Source organism: Astyanax mexicanus, chromosome 8 (genome assembly GCF_023375975.1).
Source record: "Astyanax mexicanus isolate ESR-SI-001 chromosome 8, AstMex3_surface, whole genome shotgun sequence".
NCBI lineage: Eukaryota > Metazoa > Chordata > Actinopteri > Characiformes > Acestrorhamphidae > Astyanax > Astyanax mexicanus.
The window spans coordinates 12,101,110-12,122,100 of NC_064415.1; the positions used below are offsets into that span (position 1 = coordinate 12,101,110).

The window sequence follows — 20,991 nt, forward strand, 5'->3', positions numbered from 1 at the left end:
AGAGTGCGGGGTGGGGATTTGCATGTGCTTCTGACAGCTTGTCTCGGGATTACACCAGTGCTCCTCGGTTCCCCGTACCTCCTGCACTGTCAGGTCTACCTTCAGCTGAATCAGGTGTGTTAGCTTGCAGTGAGGAGACAGCTCCACAACTGGAGTTGGTAAAAACACTGGATTAGCTGAGTTTCCGGCTTCTTCGCTCCCTTGGCCTGTCCCCCTGATTCACCAGGAACAGCCTCAGGGGGATTTGGCTCGTGTCTGTACAGTAGTGAACGAACAGGGCAGGTTAGAACAACAGTAAGCTGGGTTAATCACACATTTGTTGGGTTTGTATTAAAATTTCTTCACTCTTTCATCAATTTTTCTCTTTTTCTCTCCTCATCTTCATGCACAGGTATTGCCTCATTCCTCTGTACGTCTGCAAGTGGCACCTGGAACCCCAAAGGGCCGGATCTGAGCAACTGCACTTCCCACTGGGTCACACAGGTGGCGCAAAAGGTCAGTAGCTATGGACTCAGACAGAGTTTTGCCCACATTTTTAGTTTTTACCAAAGTTTGAACCCTAAAGCTGTTCTGTACATTGAGTCAATAACATTGGATGACCAATAGAAACATTCTTACTTGGAACTTTATATTTATTTTACATTAACTATGTCTTTTTCTGTGAATTCTTCCTTTTGTAAATACATGTTTTTAATTGGACAGTGGCCTTATGGATGTTAGTGATGGTCCCATTATAATCTAGTAGTAGTTAAACATGAGCCCCTGAGACCAAGGTGGGCTGTAATGGAGGGGCTTATTTGAGAAATATAACTGGGTCCCAGTAACAGAGCCCATGTCCACCTGAAACCCACCTAACCCATGTCCCACCCATGTAAATCCTAAAAACATAGTACTATAAAGGGGAAAACATAAGAAAATGGTGTTCATTTGTGTTAAGTATACTGTATTAAGAAACAAAAATAAACCCAAGTAACACTTTACAATAAGTGTACATCAGTTACCAGTACTTGCGGCAGTAATGAATATTGTTAAATGGTAACGTAAGGGCTCAACTAGTCGTTATTTGACACTTACATTATTACACATGACTAAATTTTATTGCTTAAGAATATGTATTTATATATTAGCAGTGTGGAGACAGCTTCACAACTGGAGTTTGGTAAAAACACTGGATTAGCTGAGTTTTTGGTCTTTGGTCTTTGGTTTTTTACTCAAAGCTTTAGTTATAGCCCACCTAAATCTCACTCAAATCCAGTCAAATTAAAGTGATACTCATTAGCAAATCATTTATTTAATTGTTAGTGTTAATAAGGTCTTAAATTAAGTATTGGGTCTCGTAAACATGATACATTACACATGTATTAAACACCCTGTTTGTATGTATGTGTGAACATGTTGAGATACAGCTGTTTGCCTTTGTTTTCCCTGCAACACTTAAGCCAAAAAGCAGCAGCGCTCAGCAAGTATCAATTTAACCCTCAGAGTGGGCTGAACAGCACAGCACAGCACAGCGCAGCTTTCCCCCGCAGGCTGTATTTGTGTTGCGAAGGGTTCCAAAGTTTATCAACATGGCTACCCGCTTCCCTCAAACCAACCCCCTCATTAACACAGACCTGTAATTTGTGTGCTCGTAATCACACATTTGATTCTAAATTGGGTCAGATCCGGAGCGGCGAGAACGCGGCCAATCTGGCCAACGAACTGGCCCGGCACACGCAGGGCCCGGTGTTCGCCGGAGACGTCAGCTCCTCCGTCCGGCTCATGGAGCAACTGGTGGACATCCTGGACGCGCAGCTTCAGGAGCTCAGGCCCAGTGAGAAAGACTCGGCTGGACGCAGCTTCAACAAGGTACGCTCCTTTACACTTTCTTACAGATGTTATCTTCGTGTTACAGTTGTGTCTCCGTGTGCAATGTTCAGAAATTGTATTTTTTTTTTTTGTGTGTGTGTTGTGTGGTAATTTTAATCTGTGGAGGCGTTCCAGTTTACCTGTGATTTTTGACTGCGGTGTTTGAAGTGTTTGTGGTCACTGAGTGTTGTCCCAACTTTAATATTTAGTAGAAATTCCTGTATTATTTCCTGTGTGATGATTGTAATAATATGTGGCTCTGAAACAATGCTTATCAAAAGCTTGGGGGAAGCTTTTCTTAGCTTTTCTTAGTTGATTAAAAACAAAAAAAATCTTTGTTGGTTTCCAGGGCATAGTGTGGTCTAGGCCTACATTCTTTTTTTTTTTTTCTCATTTTCTCCCCAATTTATACAGCCAATACAGCCAATTATCCAACCCACTCATTAGCACTCCCCGATCACTAGTACTGTCACAACACCAGGAGGGTGAAGACTAGCACATGCCTCCTACGATACATGTAAAGTCAGCCACCATCTTTTTTCAAACTGCTGCTAATTGTAGCCAGCACATTCGGAGTAAAGCACAGCGGTTCCGAAACATCAGCTCACAGACGCCTTGTGCTGATCGACATCACCCTTTGGAGTGATGTGGAAAAAGAGTACCCTCTACCCATCCAGACAGAACAAGGGCAATTATGCTCTCTCAGCGCTTCGGCAGCTGATGGCAAGCTACATGAACAGGATTCGAACCGGCGATCTCCTGATCTAAAAAAATAAAGGTGTTACAAATATGGGTGGTCAATGTGACAAATGCTTTATTGTATTGTAATAAATTTGTTTATTGCCTAAAGAACAGTGAACAACATCACATTTTTACCAGAAAGTGTTATTTGGAAGGGCTTAAAATTGCTTTAGTTTGAATCCTAGGTCACGCTGTTTCCCCATCAGCGGAGGAGGGGGTTCCAGGACTTTCCTCTGAGTGTCTTGGCCACTAAATGGTGCTGCATTGGCAGTGCATAACTTCCCATGTGGTGGACGAGCGTGTAACCTCACCCTCCTAGTGTCAGGAGAATTGCAATAGGAGGAGTCCTAGTGAGTCCTTGTGCGTGGGTTAATTGGCTAAGCTAAACTGGGAAGAAAATTGTGTAAAAAAAACTAAACTTAAGGAAACTAAGAAAGAAACTAAAGAAGAGTTGGTCTAATTAGTGCTGTTTAAACAGATGAAGTCCAGCAGTTGTATAATATGTCCTGTTGTAGTAAGAATTGGAGAGTGTATGGATGGTAGTTTTCAAAAATCTGTCTCTACTTCTTTTGCATACCACAGCATTTTTACTATATCGCCCAGCTCTAATTACAAATGGTTGTTTGATTGATGCTATAGAAGAGTCATTATGTTTCCATAAAGAACCATGATTATAAAATAAATTAACTTTACACCATGTAAAGGTTCTAGTGCCACAGTGGAGCCAAAGGAGGTTCTTCTACTGCATCCCTCAAATGACCAATTGTAGCACCTTTGTTTTTAGGAGTGTAGGTTTTAACCTTATCTTAAATGTTTTGACAGTAAAAAAATCAAAAGCATACAGCTCTGGAAAATATAAGAGACCACTTAAAATGATGAGTTTCTTTGATTTTACCAAATTGAAAACCTCTGGAATATAATCAAGAGGAAGATGGATGATCACAAGCCATCAAGCCAAACTGAACTGCTTAAATGTTTGCACCAGGAGTGGCTTAAAGTTATCCAAAAGCAGTGTGTAAGACTGGTGGAGGAGAACATGCCAAGATGCATGAAAACTGATTAAAAACCAAGGATATTCCACCAAATATTGATTTCTTATTTCTCATTATTTTCTTTGCATTATTTGCATCTTTTTTGTTATTTCAGCCATTTCTCATTTTCGGCAAATAAATGCTCTAAATGACAATATTTTTATTTGGAATTTGTGAGAAATGTTGTATGTAGTGTATAGAATAAGCAAAAATGTTTTTTTTTTTTTTTTTTTTTTTTTAATTAAACATATACCTATAGATAGCAAAATCAGATAAAATCGTTCAGAAACTGAAGTGGTCTCTTATTTATTTATTATTATTTTTTTTTTCCAGAGCTGTATTCATCAGGCTCTCAATGTCAAGGAAGATACTTTATTTATACCCAAATACAGGTATCTTTTTTTGAATAGTTGGAAAAGAAAGAAAAAGAGATTTCAAGTCAAATCTGTTCATTAGAAAAGAAAGCCAAGGTGTCCCCAAACTTTTGGTGCTCCTAGTAATAGGTGCAGAGTGGGTTCTGCTTGTTCTCTGTTGCTAAGCCTCATTCACAAGACCACCCCCTCTACTTGTGGAGGAACCCTGAACCCCTGAACAATTCGGAATTTGTGGATTTCCTGAACCCAATTGCCCCCGCAATTCCCAGAGCTCATTTTCCTGCCGCTGTGGAATTCAGCCGGGCCGTGCGGATTCCCTGAACAGTGACCCGGCCTGTGCATATTTGACTTTCTCAGATAAAAGGCACAATCCCTTTTTTTCTACTCCTTTTTCTGACAAGATTTTTCCACTTTCCACTTCACACTGGAGAAGGAGGCCACTCCCTGTGGCCTAACTCTGCCTGCTGGTATTAGAGCAGGTCTATAGGCCCCAGGGCTGCTTCCTCTTCTTCCTCCTCCTCCTCCTCCTCCTCGTTTTCTTCTCCCAGAACCCCCTGCTCCCCCTCCCCTACTGACTCTGTTCCAACTCACCTCCTCTGTAATTACTGCGTTAGCGCATCCGACTCACCTGCTGCTGCAGATGTAAAAAGCCAGGCCGCTAATGGCCAGGAGCTGTCCGAAAAAAAAAAAAAAAAAAAAAAAAAGAGAGAGAAAAAAGTGTAAAAGGCGTATGGCGGCCTGTTCGGGAGTGTAATTTCCCTCCTGGATGCAGAAGATCAGGCTGCTGGGAGATATTTTCACAGGAGCTCTGCTGGAACCCAGGAGGCCACAGATATCCAGCATGAAGGGGTGGAAGGTGGTGGGCTTAGCGAAGAGAGCAGGGAGAAAAAAGAAGCAGGCTCATACGGCATCAAGGCTGGCACTCGGTGCTCCTCTCATCTGGTGATAAAAGAGCTGCTCTGGAACTAAAATAAAAGTTTTTTTTTTTTTTTTTTTTTGAAAAGGGCAAGTGCACTCCCACAAAGGAGTAGTAGTAGTAGGTCCAGAGACTAGTTACTAAGGAGGCATCGAAATGGAACAGTTAGCTGAAACTGAAAAACTGAAAGAAAAACTCATGGAAGTTGTCATGTTTGGGCATTTTGAGACATAGAGACTTTGCATAGACTCTAAACATGCTCAGAACTGACTCTGAATTGACTCAAAACCGAGTCATCAGCTCTAATCTGAGAGGCTACCTCTATTTGTTCTGCTTGTTTGCTTCTTTGTGTAAACAGCCACTATGCTAACAGCTGGTCTTGGATCTGGGATGCTAACAGACACAGCAACTGTGTCAGTTAGCCGAGTGTGAGTGGGTTAGCGGTGATGCTAACTGTTTTTTTTTCTCTGATCTGAATTAGTTGCTAAGTATTAAGTAATGACTGTGCAGGTTCCTTATAGAATAGATAATTAGCCACAATGCTAACAGCTGGGCTTGGATCTGTGATGCTAACAGACACAGCAACCATGTCTCAGCTGAGTGTGAGTGGGTTAGCTGTGATGCTAACAGTTTTTTTTTTTTTCTGAGCTGAATTAGTTACTGAGAATTAAGTATTGACTGACAGATTGTTTATAGAATAGATGATTAGCCACTATGCTAACAACTGGGCTTGGATATGTGATGCTTACAGTGTGTGAGTGGGTTAGTCGTGATGCTAACAGTTTTTTCTATTTTTTTTTCTCTGAGCTGAATTAGTTGTTTAAGGAAAGTAATGACTGCGCAGATTCTTCATAACAGTAAAAGTGTTTTGTTGTTTTTTGGCGGTTTTTGGCCAAATATGTTGAATAAAGTTTAGTCTGCAGCAGTAGTCTGTTTGATGCAGGTGGATAACTGTTTTTTTTTTTACAGCATCAGCGCAGCTCTTTTTTATGTAATATCATAAGAAATCCTGTCAGGATAACATTAAACATACTGTATGATTAATCGTACAACTTTAGCTTGCAGTGAGCCTATTAGCTAGTGTATGTTTTCGCACTTACAGAGTATATGGACAGATAAAGAGAGAGAAGGAGGCTGAGGGAGGGAGAGGAAAAAAGAAGGGCACTTTGTTTTGATGGAATGACTATCGCAGAGCCCGAAAACGATCATATCGCCAGATTGCACAATTATCCTGACCATCAAATACAAATGACCTCCTCCAGCTCAATGGATTGAGTTTAATGGATTTTCGGGCTTCATTTGAATGCACGGTCCACTACTTGCATCTTCCGTCCCGTCGTTTTCCTTTTTTTCCTCTTCTCTCGTCTCTCTCTCACTTCTCCCGTCTCTCACTCTCTCTTTGACTTTTCTGTTATTTTGACTCTGACTCTCTCTCTCTCTCTCTCTCTCTCTCTCTCTCTCTCTTTTTCTCAGTGTCTCTCTCTCAGTCTCTCATTGCGATTCAGATCCAGAGCAGCGCTGCTGTTGTGGTTATGTAAGTTGGCCGTGTATTCTAAAGGCACTTTTAATTGAAGTGGGGGGAAATGGGCCGGCTGGGCCGCTTCCATTCCTGCTCGGCTTCGGCCGGCCGTGGCCGCGCTCTGATTACACACTCCAAAACGTGCGAGTGTGCTCGGGAATGCACCACCTTGATGTTCCTTTGACGATGCAGGCGCCGGTTTCATACACTCTTTCTGTCTTATAACGCTGGGTGTGTATATGCGTCTGTTGGTGTGTATGTGTGCATTTGAGGTTGTGTGATGTGTGTGTGTGTGTGTGTGTGTGTGTGTACGTGTGTGTGTGAGAGAGAGTGTGCTATTCTTGATCTTTTCTATTTCTGTGTGTGTGTGGGTCCTTGTGTCAGTTTATTCTTGATCTTCCCTATATATGTGTGTTCTTATTTCCTGTGTGTGTGTGTGTGTGTGTGTGTGTGTGTATGCGTAGGTGAGGATGTGCTGCTCTGACTATTTTGTTCTTGATCTTTCCCTTCTCTCCTCTGTTTCTAAATACGCATCAAAAGCAAGGAAAGACGTGTAGGCCCTATATGTGCTTCTCTAACCTCTAACTAAGAGTGTGTGTGTTGTGTGTGTGTGTGTGTGTGTGTGTGTGTGGGCCTGGCTGATATGATAAGAAATGAGAAAGTTAAATAATACAATGTGACAGTGTGTGTTGTGCTGATGGTACAGTGAGTGGATCAGATGCAGCAGCAGTGCTGTTGGAGGTTTTAAACACTGTGTTTAATCTTTCACTGTCCTCCACTCTATTTATTTCACACTCCTACCAACAGCTGCTCCACCTTGTAGATGTAAAGTAAAGTCAGAGACAGAAGCTCTGAATCTGTTGCTGCACAGTTTGTTTTAGTCATCCTCTCATCCTCCCCAAAAGTTGCTGTTGGTAGACTTTCCTCAGTCCTGCAGTGACACTGAGGTGTTTAAAAACAGCAGCACTGCTGTATCTGATCCACTCATACCAGCAAAATATACAGTAACACTTTATACACCACCACCATACCAGTGTCACTGCAGTACTGAAACAAATATGAATTGAATGTGCCAACACGTTCATCAACCCTAGATCAGTATATGTTAACCATATTGGTGTTGTTAGTTCAGATTTACAGCTTCAACCCGTAATTGTTGTAATAAGCTCCTGAAGCAGCTACTTAACCCTTTAGACCCTGTAGCCCACACTTCCCACTTCCACAGACTGAACTCCAGCAGCACTAAAAGTATTTAATATGTAGAACTGAGCCAAAGGATGTAGGTCAAGGTACAAACAGGGTACAAAAAATTGCAAAAATGAAGCACAAAAATATGGTCAAAGAACAGAGAAAAGTAAGTTAAGTGAACAAATCACACAAATCAATCAAATATGCACTGCAAAAACCTCCATTGGTGAAAACTAGACAAAAAATTTGTAAATGTTGACATATATGCTTATATTAAGCAAAAGACTCTGCCAATTGGTGAAACTAATTATTCTTGGTAAGATTTATTTTAAAAAAGTATTCACAAAATCTAAAAATAAGTAAATTAAGACTTACTCCTACATTTGGAAACAAGAATCTATTGTCTTAAAACTAGAAAATTTCACTGGCTAAGATTCAGTTTTTTGCAGTGTGCAGTCAGATAGAACGTGTCAAACACAGAGGTAAACTAACAGAGAGATTACATACTGTATGCAGCTGTAAACAGTGGCAATACTACGCAACAGGTGTAACAAACTGAATTAGAACTCAATCAGCCAGCCAATCAAGTGCTGATTGGCTGGTGGGGCCACATGATTAACTGGTGCATCTTGGGAATGGGAGTTGATAAAAGTGGCAGTGTAATATGTTCACTTTTTAATAACTACATTGTTATCATAATTAACTTGAAATAAAGAATACATTATAGACTTAAACAAGGGTCTGAAACCATTACCATGCCATTCTTCTTCATATTATACTGTATACAGTTATCTGTCCATTACAGTATAAAATAGACTTCTTATTTCCATCTGATTTATCAGATTTATTTTGCCAACATGTGTAAAATCCGTGGGACACTGGGGATTGTTTGTGATTATGGATGAGATATCAGTCAGGCCGTGGTGTGAATGAGTCCTGGTGTGTATGAGTTCTTGATCTTTCCTCTCTCTCTCTCTCTCTCTGTATGTGTGCTTCTGTTTCTCTAAATAAGCGTCAAAAGCGAGAAAAGACGTGCAGGGCCTATATGAAGGTACACACACACACACGCTGCATCCCGCTTCCTGTTGCCCTGCCTCGCTGCATGCGGCTTCTCCGTCTGTCTGGCTGTCTGTCTGGCTGGCTGTGTGTCTGTCTGTGTTTCAGTCTGTGAGTCTGCGGGACGCTCTCTGCTGGTTTCTGACTCATTCTTTAGGCACTTGTTAGCGTCTCTGCCTTTGTCTGCCTGGCTGCTGCTCTGTTTCTTTCTTTTCCTCCTCTTCCCCACTGCCTCCCTCTCTCTCTCTCTCTCTCTCTCTCTCTTTCTTATACTCTCTCTATTTCTGACTACATTCCCTCACTCGCTCTTCCTCCTTTACCTTTCATCTTCCCCTCCCTTCCCATCATGCCTTCGCTCTCTCCTACCCACTTTTATACTCCTGCTATTTCTCTTATTATGCTCCTTCTCTCTCTCTCTCTCTCTCTCTCTCTCTCTCTCTCTCTCTCTCTCTCTTCTTTTTCTCAGTCTCTGTCTCTCGCCCCTAATTTCCAGCATTTTCATACACTCTCACTCTCTCTGGCTGTGTTCCAATTGCGTAGCACACACTAATACTATAAGGTATAGATTACTATGGGTATATACTAATGTATACTAATATATACATATCTTGATAGATAGATAGATAGATAGATAGATAGATAGATAGATAGATAGATAGATAGATAGATAGATAGATAGATAGATAGATAGATAGATAGACAGAAAAACAGATATTTTTATGTAGTGACCCATTTTTTACTTGATGATTAAGCATTACTATGGGAAAATATGTCACTGCAAATTCTCCACTGCTCTTTTCACCATTATCTAACATGTTTTCTGATGTTGGTTCAGATGTGAGTAGCTTCTCTGTTTCCTTTTTGCATTGCCTTGTGGGATAGTAGTGTCCTTCATATACACATTCAAATCCAAAAAAACTGTTTTTTGGATGATTCTTGGCTATTATAGTATACTGAACTTTGACTACCATATATTTTATACTATAAAGTGCACTTAAAATCCTTTAATTTTCCCAAAGATGGACAGTGTGCTTATAATCCAGTGTCCCTTATGTATGAATTCTACCAGCCAGGTACTAAGGAGCCATAAAGCTACTCTATTGAAGTACAACATCATAAGGTTGAGTTTTCAGTGAAGTTTCTCCAACACTAAGGCTGGGTGCAGCAGCAAAAGCATTAGCATTAGCTGCTAACCGCAGCGTAAGTCCTTTTGCCTTTCGCATTTACTGTGTTAAAACAAGCCACTTAGGATAAACTGCTAGCTGATAGTGCCCTGGGTTACTGAAAAACTCAGGGTTCCTCAGTCTAGAGCTATAGGGCGGCATTTACTAGCGCTAACTGTGGTTAACACTAGCGGCTAACAGTGGCTAGCGATGTGGTTTAGCGGCTAATGCTAATACTGCTGCACGCAGTCTTAGTCCATGAGAAACTTCACTGAAAAAACACCTTTAGACAAAATATTGGACATCTAAACTTACTGTAAATAAGCAGGTGCCAAATAAACAGTTTTCACGAGAGAAATCTGTGTAGATTAGCATCCAGCCCTCGTTTGTCTGTTGTTTTTTTCTCTTTAACAATTACTACTTCGTCTACTTAGGTGCTTTCCCCAGCTTCCTCATTAGAAGGAAAACATGGTGACACCCTTGCTCACTTCAATGTAGGCATCCTAACTAGTGTCGCTTAATGCACCTTAAAATCCGATTAATACACTATTACACAAGTATTTTTAATTACAAGATAGATTTAAACCTTGCTAGTAGTATTAGTAGTCAGTACACAATTGGGATGCTTCTCTTTCTTTATCTCTCTCTATCTTTTATTATTCCAATCTCCCACTGCTCCTTTTGTCTTCTTCTCCTCCTTTGCACCAACCTTTTTGGGCACCACTCCTTCATCCTCAACTCTTGTGTCTACTGTACGAGTATTGTTTGTTTGAATATTTTATTGGCTTTTCTACTGGTGTAACTGAACCATCCACCACCCCCTCTCACCACCCCCTCATCCTCATTTCACCCAGCTGCCAATAAACAAACCCAATGGAACGCCGTTCACCCGTTTCTGACTCCTGCCCCCACCCCCCCACCACCCCCCTCCGGCTCCTGGAGGTCATATGCACCCCCGTCACAGAACAGAACGGCTGAAGTATTTACTGTATTCATATCTGATATATACTTTATCCCTGCTCCCCCAGTACCTTGTGTTTCACGCCAGGGTGCATTCTTTCTTCACCGAAACAAACACCCGCTGCCGCCGAACTCCCAGCCCGCTGCCACGTGAGACTCTTCCTGACTGGGGTTTATTTATGTGATAAAGCATTGCCCCCCCCCCCCCTCCTTTTTTGTCTGCCAAGAGAAATAGGCCAACGCCGGGTTGTTTCGTGTGCCAACTTCCTCGAGTGAGCGCTATGATCCGCCCGCCTCAAAGTCCCTCTCCATTCAAACGCCTGTTTTAGTGTCGACAAAACCAGCCTCAAATTAAGATCGCCCCGAGCGCTCAGTTCTCATGCAGTAAACCCGGCTCGTCTGCTGCAGGTCGTCTCGCATTCACAACATTTTTAGTCTTTTTCTTTTTTCTCCTAAACAACCTCAGCCCTAAAATGAACCCTTACAAGTCTGGAATTTGTCGCATTCATTTTGCTATAAACTCAGTTGGCAGGATGTAGTGGTTTCAATGCAATTACGTAATTGCGTAAATACATAATTATTACCTTGGTACACTTTGGTTAAAAAAATAAGTAAAGATCACTTAAAGGTGATGTAACTACAACATATATAGTGCAAACATTACAAAACAACAAAAACAAAAGGTGATTCTTCTATGGTATCCCTCAAATAACCATTTAAAGCCTTATTTAGTTTAGAAGTGTTATTTAGTTAAAAAAAAAAAAAAACTACTGTTTGATCAAATCTCTAAATATATTACAGAAACTCTTTAAATGATTTGAATGATTTGTTCCTGGTCTAGTTAAAGAGTTTTTTTCTATATCTCTTGAAGGTTCTTTTTATATTTTTAAAAATACACTGTAAAGAAGTCAAAAGTTTGACTCATTCTAAAATAGTTTAAATTAAGTTATTTTTTAGATATTTATGTCCTAAATCTGGGTTTTACAACATTAAGAAACTGAGTCTGATGTTCCACAAGTGCAGCCTGATACACTAATTCGTAGAAGTGCATCAGAAAATATATAACGCTTCAATAATAGACCCAACTGGACTGTTGACAAATAAAGAGGCGCACCAGCACTTTCCTCCGTCAGCAGCGTGTAACAGTAGCCGCAGTGGTAACGATCTAATTGTGTTTTAGCATTTGTCCAGCAAAACACTACAAACCATGGGCTCTGCACTGCAGACCCAGCCAGCTGGCTGACCCAGCTGTTGAATAAATGGCACGTAGTGCGTCTAGGTCTTCTCCACGTCTCTAATTTACTCTCGCGTGTGGAAGACTGCCCTCAGAGCAGCGCTCGCTTTAACCCCTAGAAGTCAGAGGAGTTAAAATCGTTGGCAGCAATGGAGCAGCAGTATGGAGCTGTAATATTGTTTGTAAAGAAGATGTTGTATTAGGATTTGAATTGGATTAAAAAATGCACAGCCTTGATTTTCATATATCGTCAACCGCTTAATCCATTTTGGACACCTCTCAAAAACCTCCAATTCACCTGAACAGCACATTTTTAGACTATGGGAGGAAACTGGAACACCTGGAGGAAAGCCATGCCGAAATATGGAGAATGTGCAAACTCCACACAGAAAGACCCTGGTCACCCCGGCTGGGAATTAAACCCATGCCTTCTTTCTCTGAGGCGACAGTGCTATCCACTGCTCCACCCTGCAGCCCTCAGTCTTGATTTTTAGTAGAAAAATATATATATATATATTTTGTATTGGTTCTTAATATATCTCTTAATATATCTCTAATATAAATAACAGTAACACTTTACATTAAGTGTTGACTAACTAACATGAATTAATTCATTAGTTACCATGAATAAGACAAGAGGTAATACAGAAACAATGCTTAGGTAATATTAATTAAACACGGAACAACTGCATTAATTAATGTTATTTTCACATTACAAGTGAATCATTTGTAAGATGAATAATAAATCATATACTTTATTATCATATACTTTACTGATGTTAGGTAAACAAATAAAAACTGTGTTAGTTAATCTTATTGTCATTTGCTTGTGTACTGCAGTTATGCATACATTAATCATAATAAATTAAATTTTCAAATTCAAATTTCTTAAGTAAATATTAGTCTGGATGGTGCTTATGCTTCGTTTCATCATATATATGTGTGAGTGTTTGTTGGAACTCAACTTACATGTATAAATTGTAAATAGAAACCATGACTAAGCAATGATGCCTTTCTTAAGCATTATAAACATCTGTTAAACATTACTAAGCACTTCGACAGCTCTGTTCAGTAAAATAAATATGATGTAAAATGAATATACCTGATGTAAATTGGAATTGAAATATTTCTAATCCATGTAGAGATGTACTGTAATTCCAATAGAAGTAAAAAAATGTATATATATATATTCAGCCTTACTATCATCTCTTGAACATAGCATTAAAAAACTTCAATAGATGTTAAGGTTCTCAGCCAGTTACAGCATGTTAACCCCTTAGACTGTGGAGCACACACATGTTGATGTTTATACTGTACTAATACTGTACATTAATGTTATAACAATACAATTGACATGGGCCCTACAATATAACCCAGAGGGATTTCACAAGATATGCTAAATCATGCTTTTACAAAGTTATCAGTAGTTTCTGCATAAGAATTAATTAATTAAACTAAATATAAAACCTATTTTTTTTTTTTTTTTGAGTTTTATAGTGGAATTCTAAGCATTTGGGATTAGGTCCGTATCCAGATCAGATCTTTAGATGAAAATAATAAAACACATAAAGAAACACATTCTCAACTCAGAACTCAATGTCATGGAAGCTCTAAAGTGGTCAGTTGGTCAGTGTGGAGGCCTGAGGTTAAGGTTAATCTGACCCATCTGTAGGTTATGAGGAGCACATTCCTTCAGAGGACAGAAATAAAATAAAAAAGTGGTGAAGCGGCAGGCGTTATTGCGCTTATAGATGGTGACAGAGCTGTAGAAGAGCTCGCTGTCACTGTGACACGGCTAATCTCGGCTCGCGTGCGCCTCAATTCCGTTTTATCTCCGGCGGATCGAGGGCCACTCGGCGGAAACTCGGCAGGCTATCTGCTTTTCCTCTCTTTAATAGCGAGTTTGGAGTGACACCGTGCCATAAGAAGCCGGCGTACAGTGTTGCGAGCCAGTCGACAGTGTTTAAATACGGTATGGAATAGCCCTGGAACTATTTAATTCAGTTAGCACTCGCTGCTCCGGGCCTCAGGAAATGAAAGGATTGTGATTAGGAGCGGGGAAAGGGAACGTTGAACGTCTAGAGTTTTTTTTTTTTTTTTTTCCTTTTCCCTCCAGTCTGTCGGGCTTCGGCAAACAGATCCCGCCAACCGATAAGCCGTTTCCCCCTCGCAGGAAAAAGCATACATTCTGAGGGCATTGCGGTCAGATCCTGTTATGGAATGTAATCATAATTGTTCCTTGGAAAGCCGGCCGCTTTGTCGGAGTGGGCCTGCTTAGCCCGAGTGTACGGCAGAAGAATGCTCCATTTATTTAGAAAAGTAGCGGGCTGGTTTCCCACCGCAATTTGCTTTAACAATCCCTGTGATGGTTAAATGACAAAGGTAACACACATACGTACACAAAACACACAAAACCAACACATACATACACACACACACACATACAGTACAGGCCAAAAGTTAGGACACACCTTCTCTTTTTCAATGCATCTTATCTTTTTCTTTATTTTCATGACTATTTACATTGTAGATTCTCACTAAAGGCATCAAAACTATGAATGAACACATGTGAAAAGGTGAAATAACTAAAAAAAACATGTTTTATATTCTAGTTTCTTCAAAATATCCACCCTTTGCTCTGATTACTGCTTTGCACCCTCTTGGCATCATTCTCTCAATGAGCTTCTCAAAGAGGTGGTCACCTGAAATGGTTTTCCAACAGTCTTGAAGGAAGGAGTTCCCAGAGGTGTTTATTAGCACTTGTTGCCTCTTTACCTTCTTCACTTTGTGCTCCAGCTCACCCCCAAAACCATCTGGATTGGGTTCAGGTCCGGTGACTGTGGAGGACAGCTCATTTTTTGTTAAGTACTTAAAACTCCACATGTGTTCATTCATAGTTTTGATGCCTTCAGTGAGAATCTGCAATGTAAACAGTCATGAAAATAAAGAAAACGCATTGAAAAAGAGAAAGTGTGTCCAAACTTTTGGCCTGTACTGTACACACACATACACTCACATGCACTTCCAGGGATTAAACAACAAAGCCGTGTCCGGGCCAAATACCCTTCAACTCTTCAACTGCACCCCCTCAAACCCTGCCTGCCCCCCCCCCCCCCCCCCCTTCCACTTCACCCCCGTTGTTCACCCCAATCATGTTCCTAGTAGTCGCTTGTCATGATTTCATTTGCTTTTCTTACCCCCTCATGTGCCTCATGTATGCACTTTCTCTGGAGTTTCTTCTTTTTTCTCCTTTTTTTTTCTTCCTACGTCCGCAAAAAAAAAAAAAAAAAAATGGCAACGGCAAATATCAAACGTCTGTCATCTCTCTTGTTTCCACGGTTACAGGCCATCGTGGACACGGTGGACAACCTCCTGAGGCCGGAAGCCCTGAAGTCCTGGAAGGACATGAATTCCACGGAGCAAACGCACGCCGCCACCATGTTACTGGATACCCTGGAGGAAGGGGCCTTTGTCCTCGCGGACAACCTGATCGAGCCCGCCGTGGTCAAAGTGCCCGCCGATAATATAAGTGAGTCATTTCAGCAGACATACTGAACTTAATAAAAAAAGGGAGAGAGGGAGGGTGGAGGGTGGGTGGGATGTGAAATATATGAAAATGCTTTTAGCTTTTTAATGTGTGAGATTTGAGCCACCTGGCAGCCTTATAGTTCAGCCTTATAGTGCACATATACAATATACAGCTTAAACCTTTCCTGCTAATCAAAAGAAGAGGTCTTTTTTCTCTAAAACATCCCAACTGGTATACCATAGAATAAGATATGACAGGTTGCTTTGCATGTAGTTACTGATTAGATTGATCTTCAGAATGTGATAAAAGTTACAGAGCATAATTAATAACGAGTGTATACCGAGACTTCTCAGTGCATGGCTGCATATGGTATAGTTTGTTATTTTGCCCTTTAAACCTTGTTCATAAGCCCACACTTCTATTTTATTATTTATGTTTCTCTTATAACTGAATTATGTCCACAATTAGCGACTTTATCAACGTAGAAGACCCTAAAACAGAACCCTGCAGGACACCACAACGTGTGCTCATGTAGAAAGCATTACAATGTATTTAGTAACTGTTTAGGATGTCGTATATATGTACATACAGCTCTGGAAAAAATGAAGAGACCACTTCAGACAGTTTCTGAATCAGTTTCTCTGATTTTGCTATTTAAAGGTATATGTTTGAATAAAATGAACATTGTTGTTTTATTCTGTAAACTACCAACAACATTTCTCCCAAATTCCAAACAAAAATATTATTATTTACAGCATTTATTTGCAGAAAATGAGAAATGGCTGAAATAACAAAAAAGATCTCAAATAATGCAAAGAAAACAAGTTCATATTCATAAAGTTTTAAGAGTTCAGAAATATACAAAATATATACATCCAAACTCTTCCATACATTGTGTCAAAATTGCTATTTTGGAGATACGTTTTTCATTGGACAGCGACGATATATATGTTAGGATTGGGCGGAATCTACTTTTTTTTATATTATACTGTTTCAAAACATAATCACAGTATATAGTTTATTTACTATGTAAACTGCAGGGTTTTCATAGGTACATATATGTTACATATATATTAGCACAGCTATGGTTAAAGATGAAGCATTAGATGAGTCAAGGCTATTTAAAAGAGTTTATATTATATGATTTTGTTGGGGTAACTGTCTCTAATCTCCAGGGTAGCCGTCTACTAAATTTTGGATCATTGCTCTGAGAATATAATTGTGTTTAGTGACACAAGCATTAATGAGTTAAATATTTTGGATGGTCACCATCCCACCTCTTAATTCCCCAACTCCTTAATTCATCCTGACCATCATTCTAGAGAGCACGGACCCTGTGCTCCACAGCTCAATGCTGAAGGCTTTATAGAAAAAACACTCTAACTCAGGCCTGGCAATAGTCACAGTGTCTATGGGCTCATATGGGTTTACTATGGGTTTGTTTATCTGCTCCAAAGGGAGTCCTATTCTCTTGGCTGTATTTCTCTATATTCTAGACAGCAATACGTGTGACTTCATATAGCTGAATCATGCAGTCATTAGAAGCGATGTTGTCCACAAACATTTGGACATATATATTTTAGTTCCTGTACGAAACTAAAGAACTAAAGTTCAGACACTGAACGTCAGGTTCAGAGGAGATCTGTGTAAATGAGATTTTTATCTGAATTGTTGTTTTAATATTCACCTCTCCTCCGTGACCCAGCGGACTCGTGTTCTGACCCACCGCAGCAGCTCGGGGGCTGCAGATGTTCATTAAAGCGTCTGTTGTCAAAGTGAATAAACCCAAATGTGACCCTTCCAGAAAAGTTCCACAGAGCCAGAGAGGAGAGCAAATGATATGTTTGCGCTTGTTTTGCAGCTGCTGTGATGTGAGCAGACGATCTCTCCCGAGTGGTCCGCTGCCTCCAGCTTCCAAATTAACTGGATTCATTTCAGACTTTCTCGCTTTGAATTTGATTTTGAAGTAAACCGCAAAAACGTCCTCAAACCTAATATGATGCTCTCGCTTCATTAGGAATTCAGATGATGTTTGGTAGTTATTTAAAACACTCGTAGAAACACGTGCTGAAAACCACTGCTGCTGAGGATGCCATGATATATCCATCCATCCATATCTATCTATCCATCCATCCATCCATCCATCCATGGCTCTCAATTACATTAACCTCTTGATACTCTGTATCATCATATGGGAACGTTGCATTTTTGTTTCCCTACACCATGATAATATACATTACCATCATATATCTGTACTTTTTCGTGGTCACATGACAATATTACATTCAATTGATTGAAAACAAGATGTCGGGAATCCCAGTCAAAAGTTTCTACAGCCAGTCCAGACAAAAACATGGACCAGGTAAAATTTTCTCCTCCAATTTTACATTTGGGACTAGTTCATTTACTTACTTTAGAAAGCTAAAATGTTGGACTAATTGGGTGCTTCTGATCCAAATTTGTAAGTATAATTTTTAAATATTAAGTATTATAATATTAAAAGATTTGTTTGACAAAAAAGTCTTCTTGTACACAGACAACGTTTAGTTCTTGTTAGCCCCTATTAATCCCAAATAGCTAGGAGAAATTAAAAACTTTTAAGAGGTTAAAAATGATGTAATATCTGTATAGTGAATATTAGCATATTTAGAGGTAATATTCAACAGTAAATAAACTGTAGCTGTCATACAAAACAAACAAACAGACAAAAAATTTTATTAAACTGGGAAATGATCTGCACTGTTTATGATGTAAGGAAACACATTGATCAGAGCCGGTGAAATCTTTATATAAACAAGATTTCATATCAGATCACTATTCATGACTTGTTTATTTCTCAGCAATTTAGTCATGCTGTTATTTTTTTATTTTAAATAAAAACACTTGCATTTAAATATGCATTTAAGGATGTGTGTCCATGAGACTCTTCAGCAAAAGGTTTACTATGCAAAATATTGTATCTTTATTTGAATATTGTGTTTGCTATTCTAAAACCTGAAGCCTAAAGAAAATGTATATTAGATTTTTTTTTTTTCTGCTTGTATTCGTTTAGCTTCAGTTTAAAGTTTATTTACAGTATTGGTACAGTGTTGCATGACAAAGGTAAAATAGCCCCCAAATTATTTTATTTAAAGATTCCTTTTCTATTTTAAATGAAAATGTGAAAATTATGCTTTTTTTTTTTACTTAAAAATCCACCACAGTTTGAGAGCAGTGTTTTTTTTTTTTTTTTTGCAAAGCTTTCATTTTCATTTCAGTAGCTTGCCTTTCCATTTTTTTGTTTTAGACCAAAATAAAATTTATTTCAAATTATGGTAATGTTGAATGGACTTAAAATGCCTCTAAAAACCTACAGTATATAGCATAGTTTTATGACATAGTTGTTTTGTGACAATTCTGAGAGAACACGATTTCACAGTAAAAGTCCCTTTGAATAACTGTTTTATGTTTCAGAAATGTTTCTAAGAAATAAGAACCACATGTGCTTAACCTTTAAGAGAATGTGATTAAATGATTATTTTAAAAAAATATATAAAATATGATTGTATGCACTTGTCATGCTGTGCATAAAAAAATAATCCTTAAGACAGTACATTTAAACAGTTTTATTTTATTTTATTTTATTTTTTCTTGAAAATCATTCACAGTTTTAAGGATTCTACGATGGTGGAGATTGTGGGGTGCTTCATCTGATAGCTTCCATTTCCACATTTTCATCACCGTTTGTAGAGTGTAGATCTTGCATATTTCTTTTTTTTTTCTTTTTTTTTCTCTTTCACAGTTAGTCAAGTAATTATTCAGACAAATGCATAATTATATTGGAAATATCACTTTTTCTCTCTTTCTCAAATCTTCAAAGCTGAAAAAGGGAGATGATTCAGTAAAAACCTTTTTTTTTTTTTCAGAAGTTAAACCAACATAAAATCTAGTATTCATAGATGCGAGTCTGCGAGTGTGATGTCTGTTTAGTTTCTCTCGTCACTAATACATCTGAGTGGAGAGCAGACTGCAGGGCGAGGGGAGCTGTGCAGCGGTTGTTTTATGGATTTGCTGAAAAAAAAAGAGAGAGTCTTTTCTGAGGAGGATTTATTCAGCAGAGGAAGAGAGAGAGAGAGAGGAGGGGATTTTGAAAGAGAGAGTGGATTTGCTGGATCCACAGTGCGCCGCCGGTTTGATTTCTCTGCCCCGTTCAGATGAACCGGTAGACTTTATTAGCGACGTGAGCTCATTCATATTACTCAGCTCCGAGCACTCGACTGTCGCTCCTCCACGCAGGCCTTTGGGTTGCCATGCTTCTGCCTTCAAACTCCCCCTCAATGGCCTTCCAGCCCTTTGATTCCAGAGTCAGCTGCGTGGAAACCCTCATCAAACCCACATTGAGCCCGCGCACCTGTTTTACTCTGCTTTCAATCAGGTCCTTTGAGCTGTGCTGGAATATTAAAGCTAGCGTAGGGCTCGCGTGTATCAGAATTTCAAAACCAGTAAAACCAGACGCCGGCGCTATTTGAAAAGCAGATGTGAGGAAGAGGAAAGAGTTACTGTCATCTCGAGTAACGCGGAAGAGGATTATTATCACTGTGTGCTGCTGCTGCTTCTTTCTTTCTTTCTTTCTTTCTTTCTTTTCTCTCTTTCTTTCTCTCTTTCTATCTTTTTGCATGGAGAGCAACCTCACACCTCTCCATACCGTATATTTCAATATCTAATCATATAATGCAGCACAGATAGTTGCAAACAATATTTAATATTTTATAATATAATGTTTGTGCTTAACTTGAAAAAAAAAAACACACCTGATGATTAAAACATGAGATCTGGATTTTTTATTATTCCCTTTTTTTCAGATCACACACAAATAATGAATTAAAAGCAGGCAGAGTTCATAGCTCACATTCTATATCTGCATTAAGCATTAAACATGAAAGTGTTTAGCATTTACGCTTGTGAAAATTTGATAGTGTTGAATATATTAAACTCTTTCATTAAATCATTGATGTTAAAAACTAATGTTTGAAAATTTTTCAGACATTCTTAGACCTACTTTAGATATTTTCACTGTAAATAAATAAAAAATAAACATGTATCACACAAAAAAATCACAGAGTTAAAAAGCAACCACAGCCATTATTATTATTATTATTATTATTATTATTATTATTATTATTATTATTATTATTATTATTATTATTATTATTAGTAGTAGTAGTAGTAGTAGTAGTAGTAGTAGTAGTAGTAAAAGTAGTAATACAGCTGTAAATTAGTAATACCGTTTTTTTTTTTTTACATATTACTATTTATAACATATAGCGTATATAAATTTTAATATTATTTTAATAATAAAATAAATAATCTGAATCAGTTTTTCTGATTTTGCTATTTATCGGTTTATGTTTGAGTAAAATGAACATTGTTGTTTTATTCTTTAAACTACAGAC

General features: G+C 38.9%; 1 protein-coding gene across 6 annotated transcripts in view; it reads left to right on the forward strand.

Annotated features, from left to right (window-relative positions):
• The window catches only part of LOC103021546 (adhesion G protein-coupled receptor L2), a 263,996-nt gene that overhangs the window by 164,492 nt on the left and 78,513 nt on the right, over window positions 1–20,991 (forward strand). For 4 of the 6 annotated variants that reach the window (XM_022678108.2, XM_022678118.2, XM_049482923.1 and 1 more), the window contains exons 7-10: window positions 392–495; window positions 1,663–1,848; window positions 8,630–8,668; window positions 15,376–15,559. In XM_022678108.2, the coding sequence (XP_022533829.2) occupies window positions 392–495; window positions 1,663–1,848; window positions 8,630–8,668; window positions 15,376–15,559 (513 nt within the window). The remainder of the gene's footprint in view (window positions 1–391; window positions 496–1,662; window positions 1,849–8,629; window positions 8,669–15,375; window positions 15,560–20,991) is intronic. The other 2 variants (XM_049482922.1, XM_022678117.2) reach the window with 1 other exon arrangement.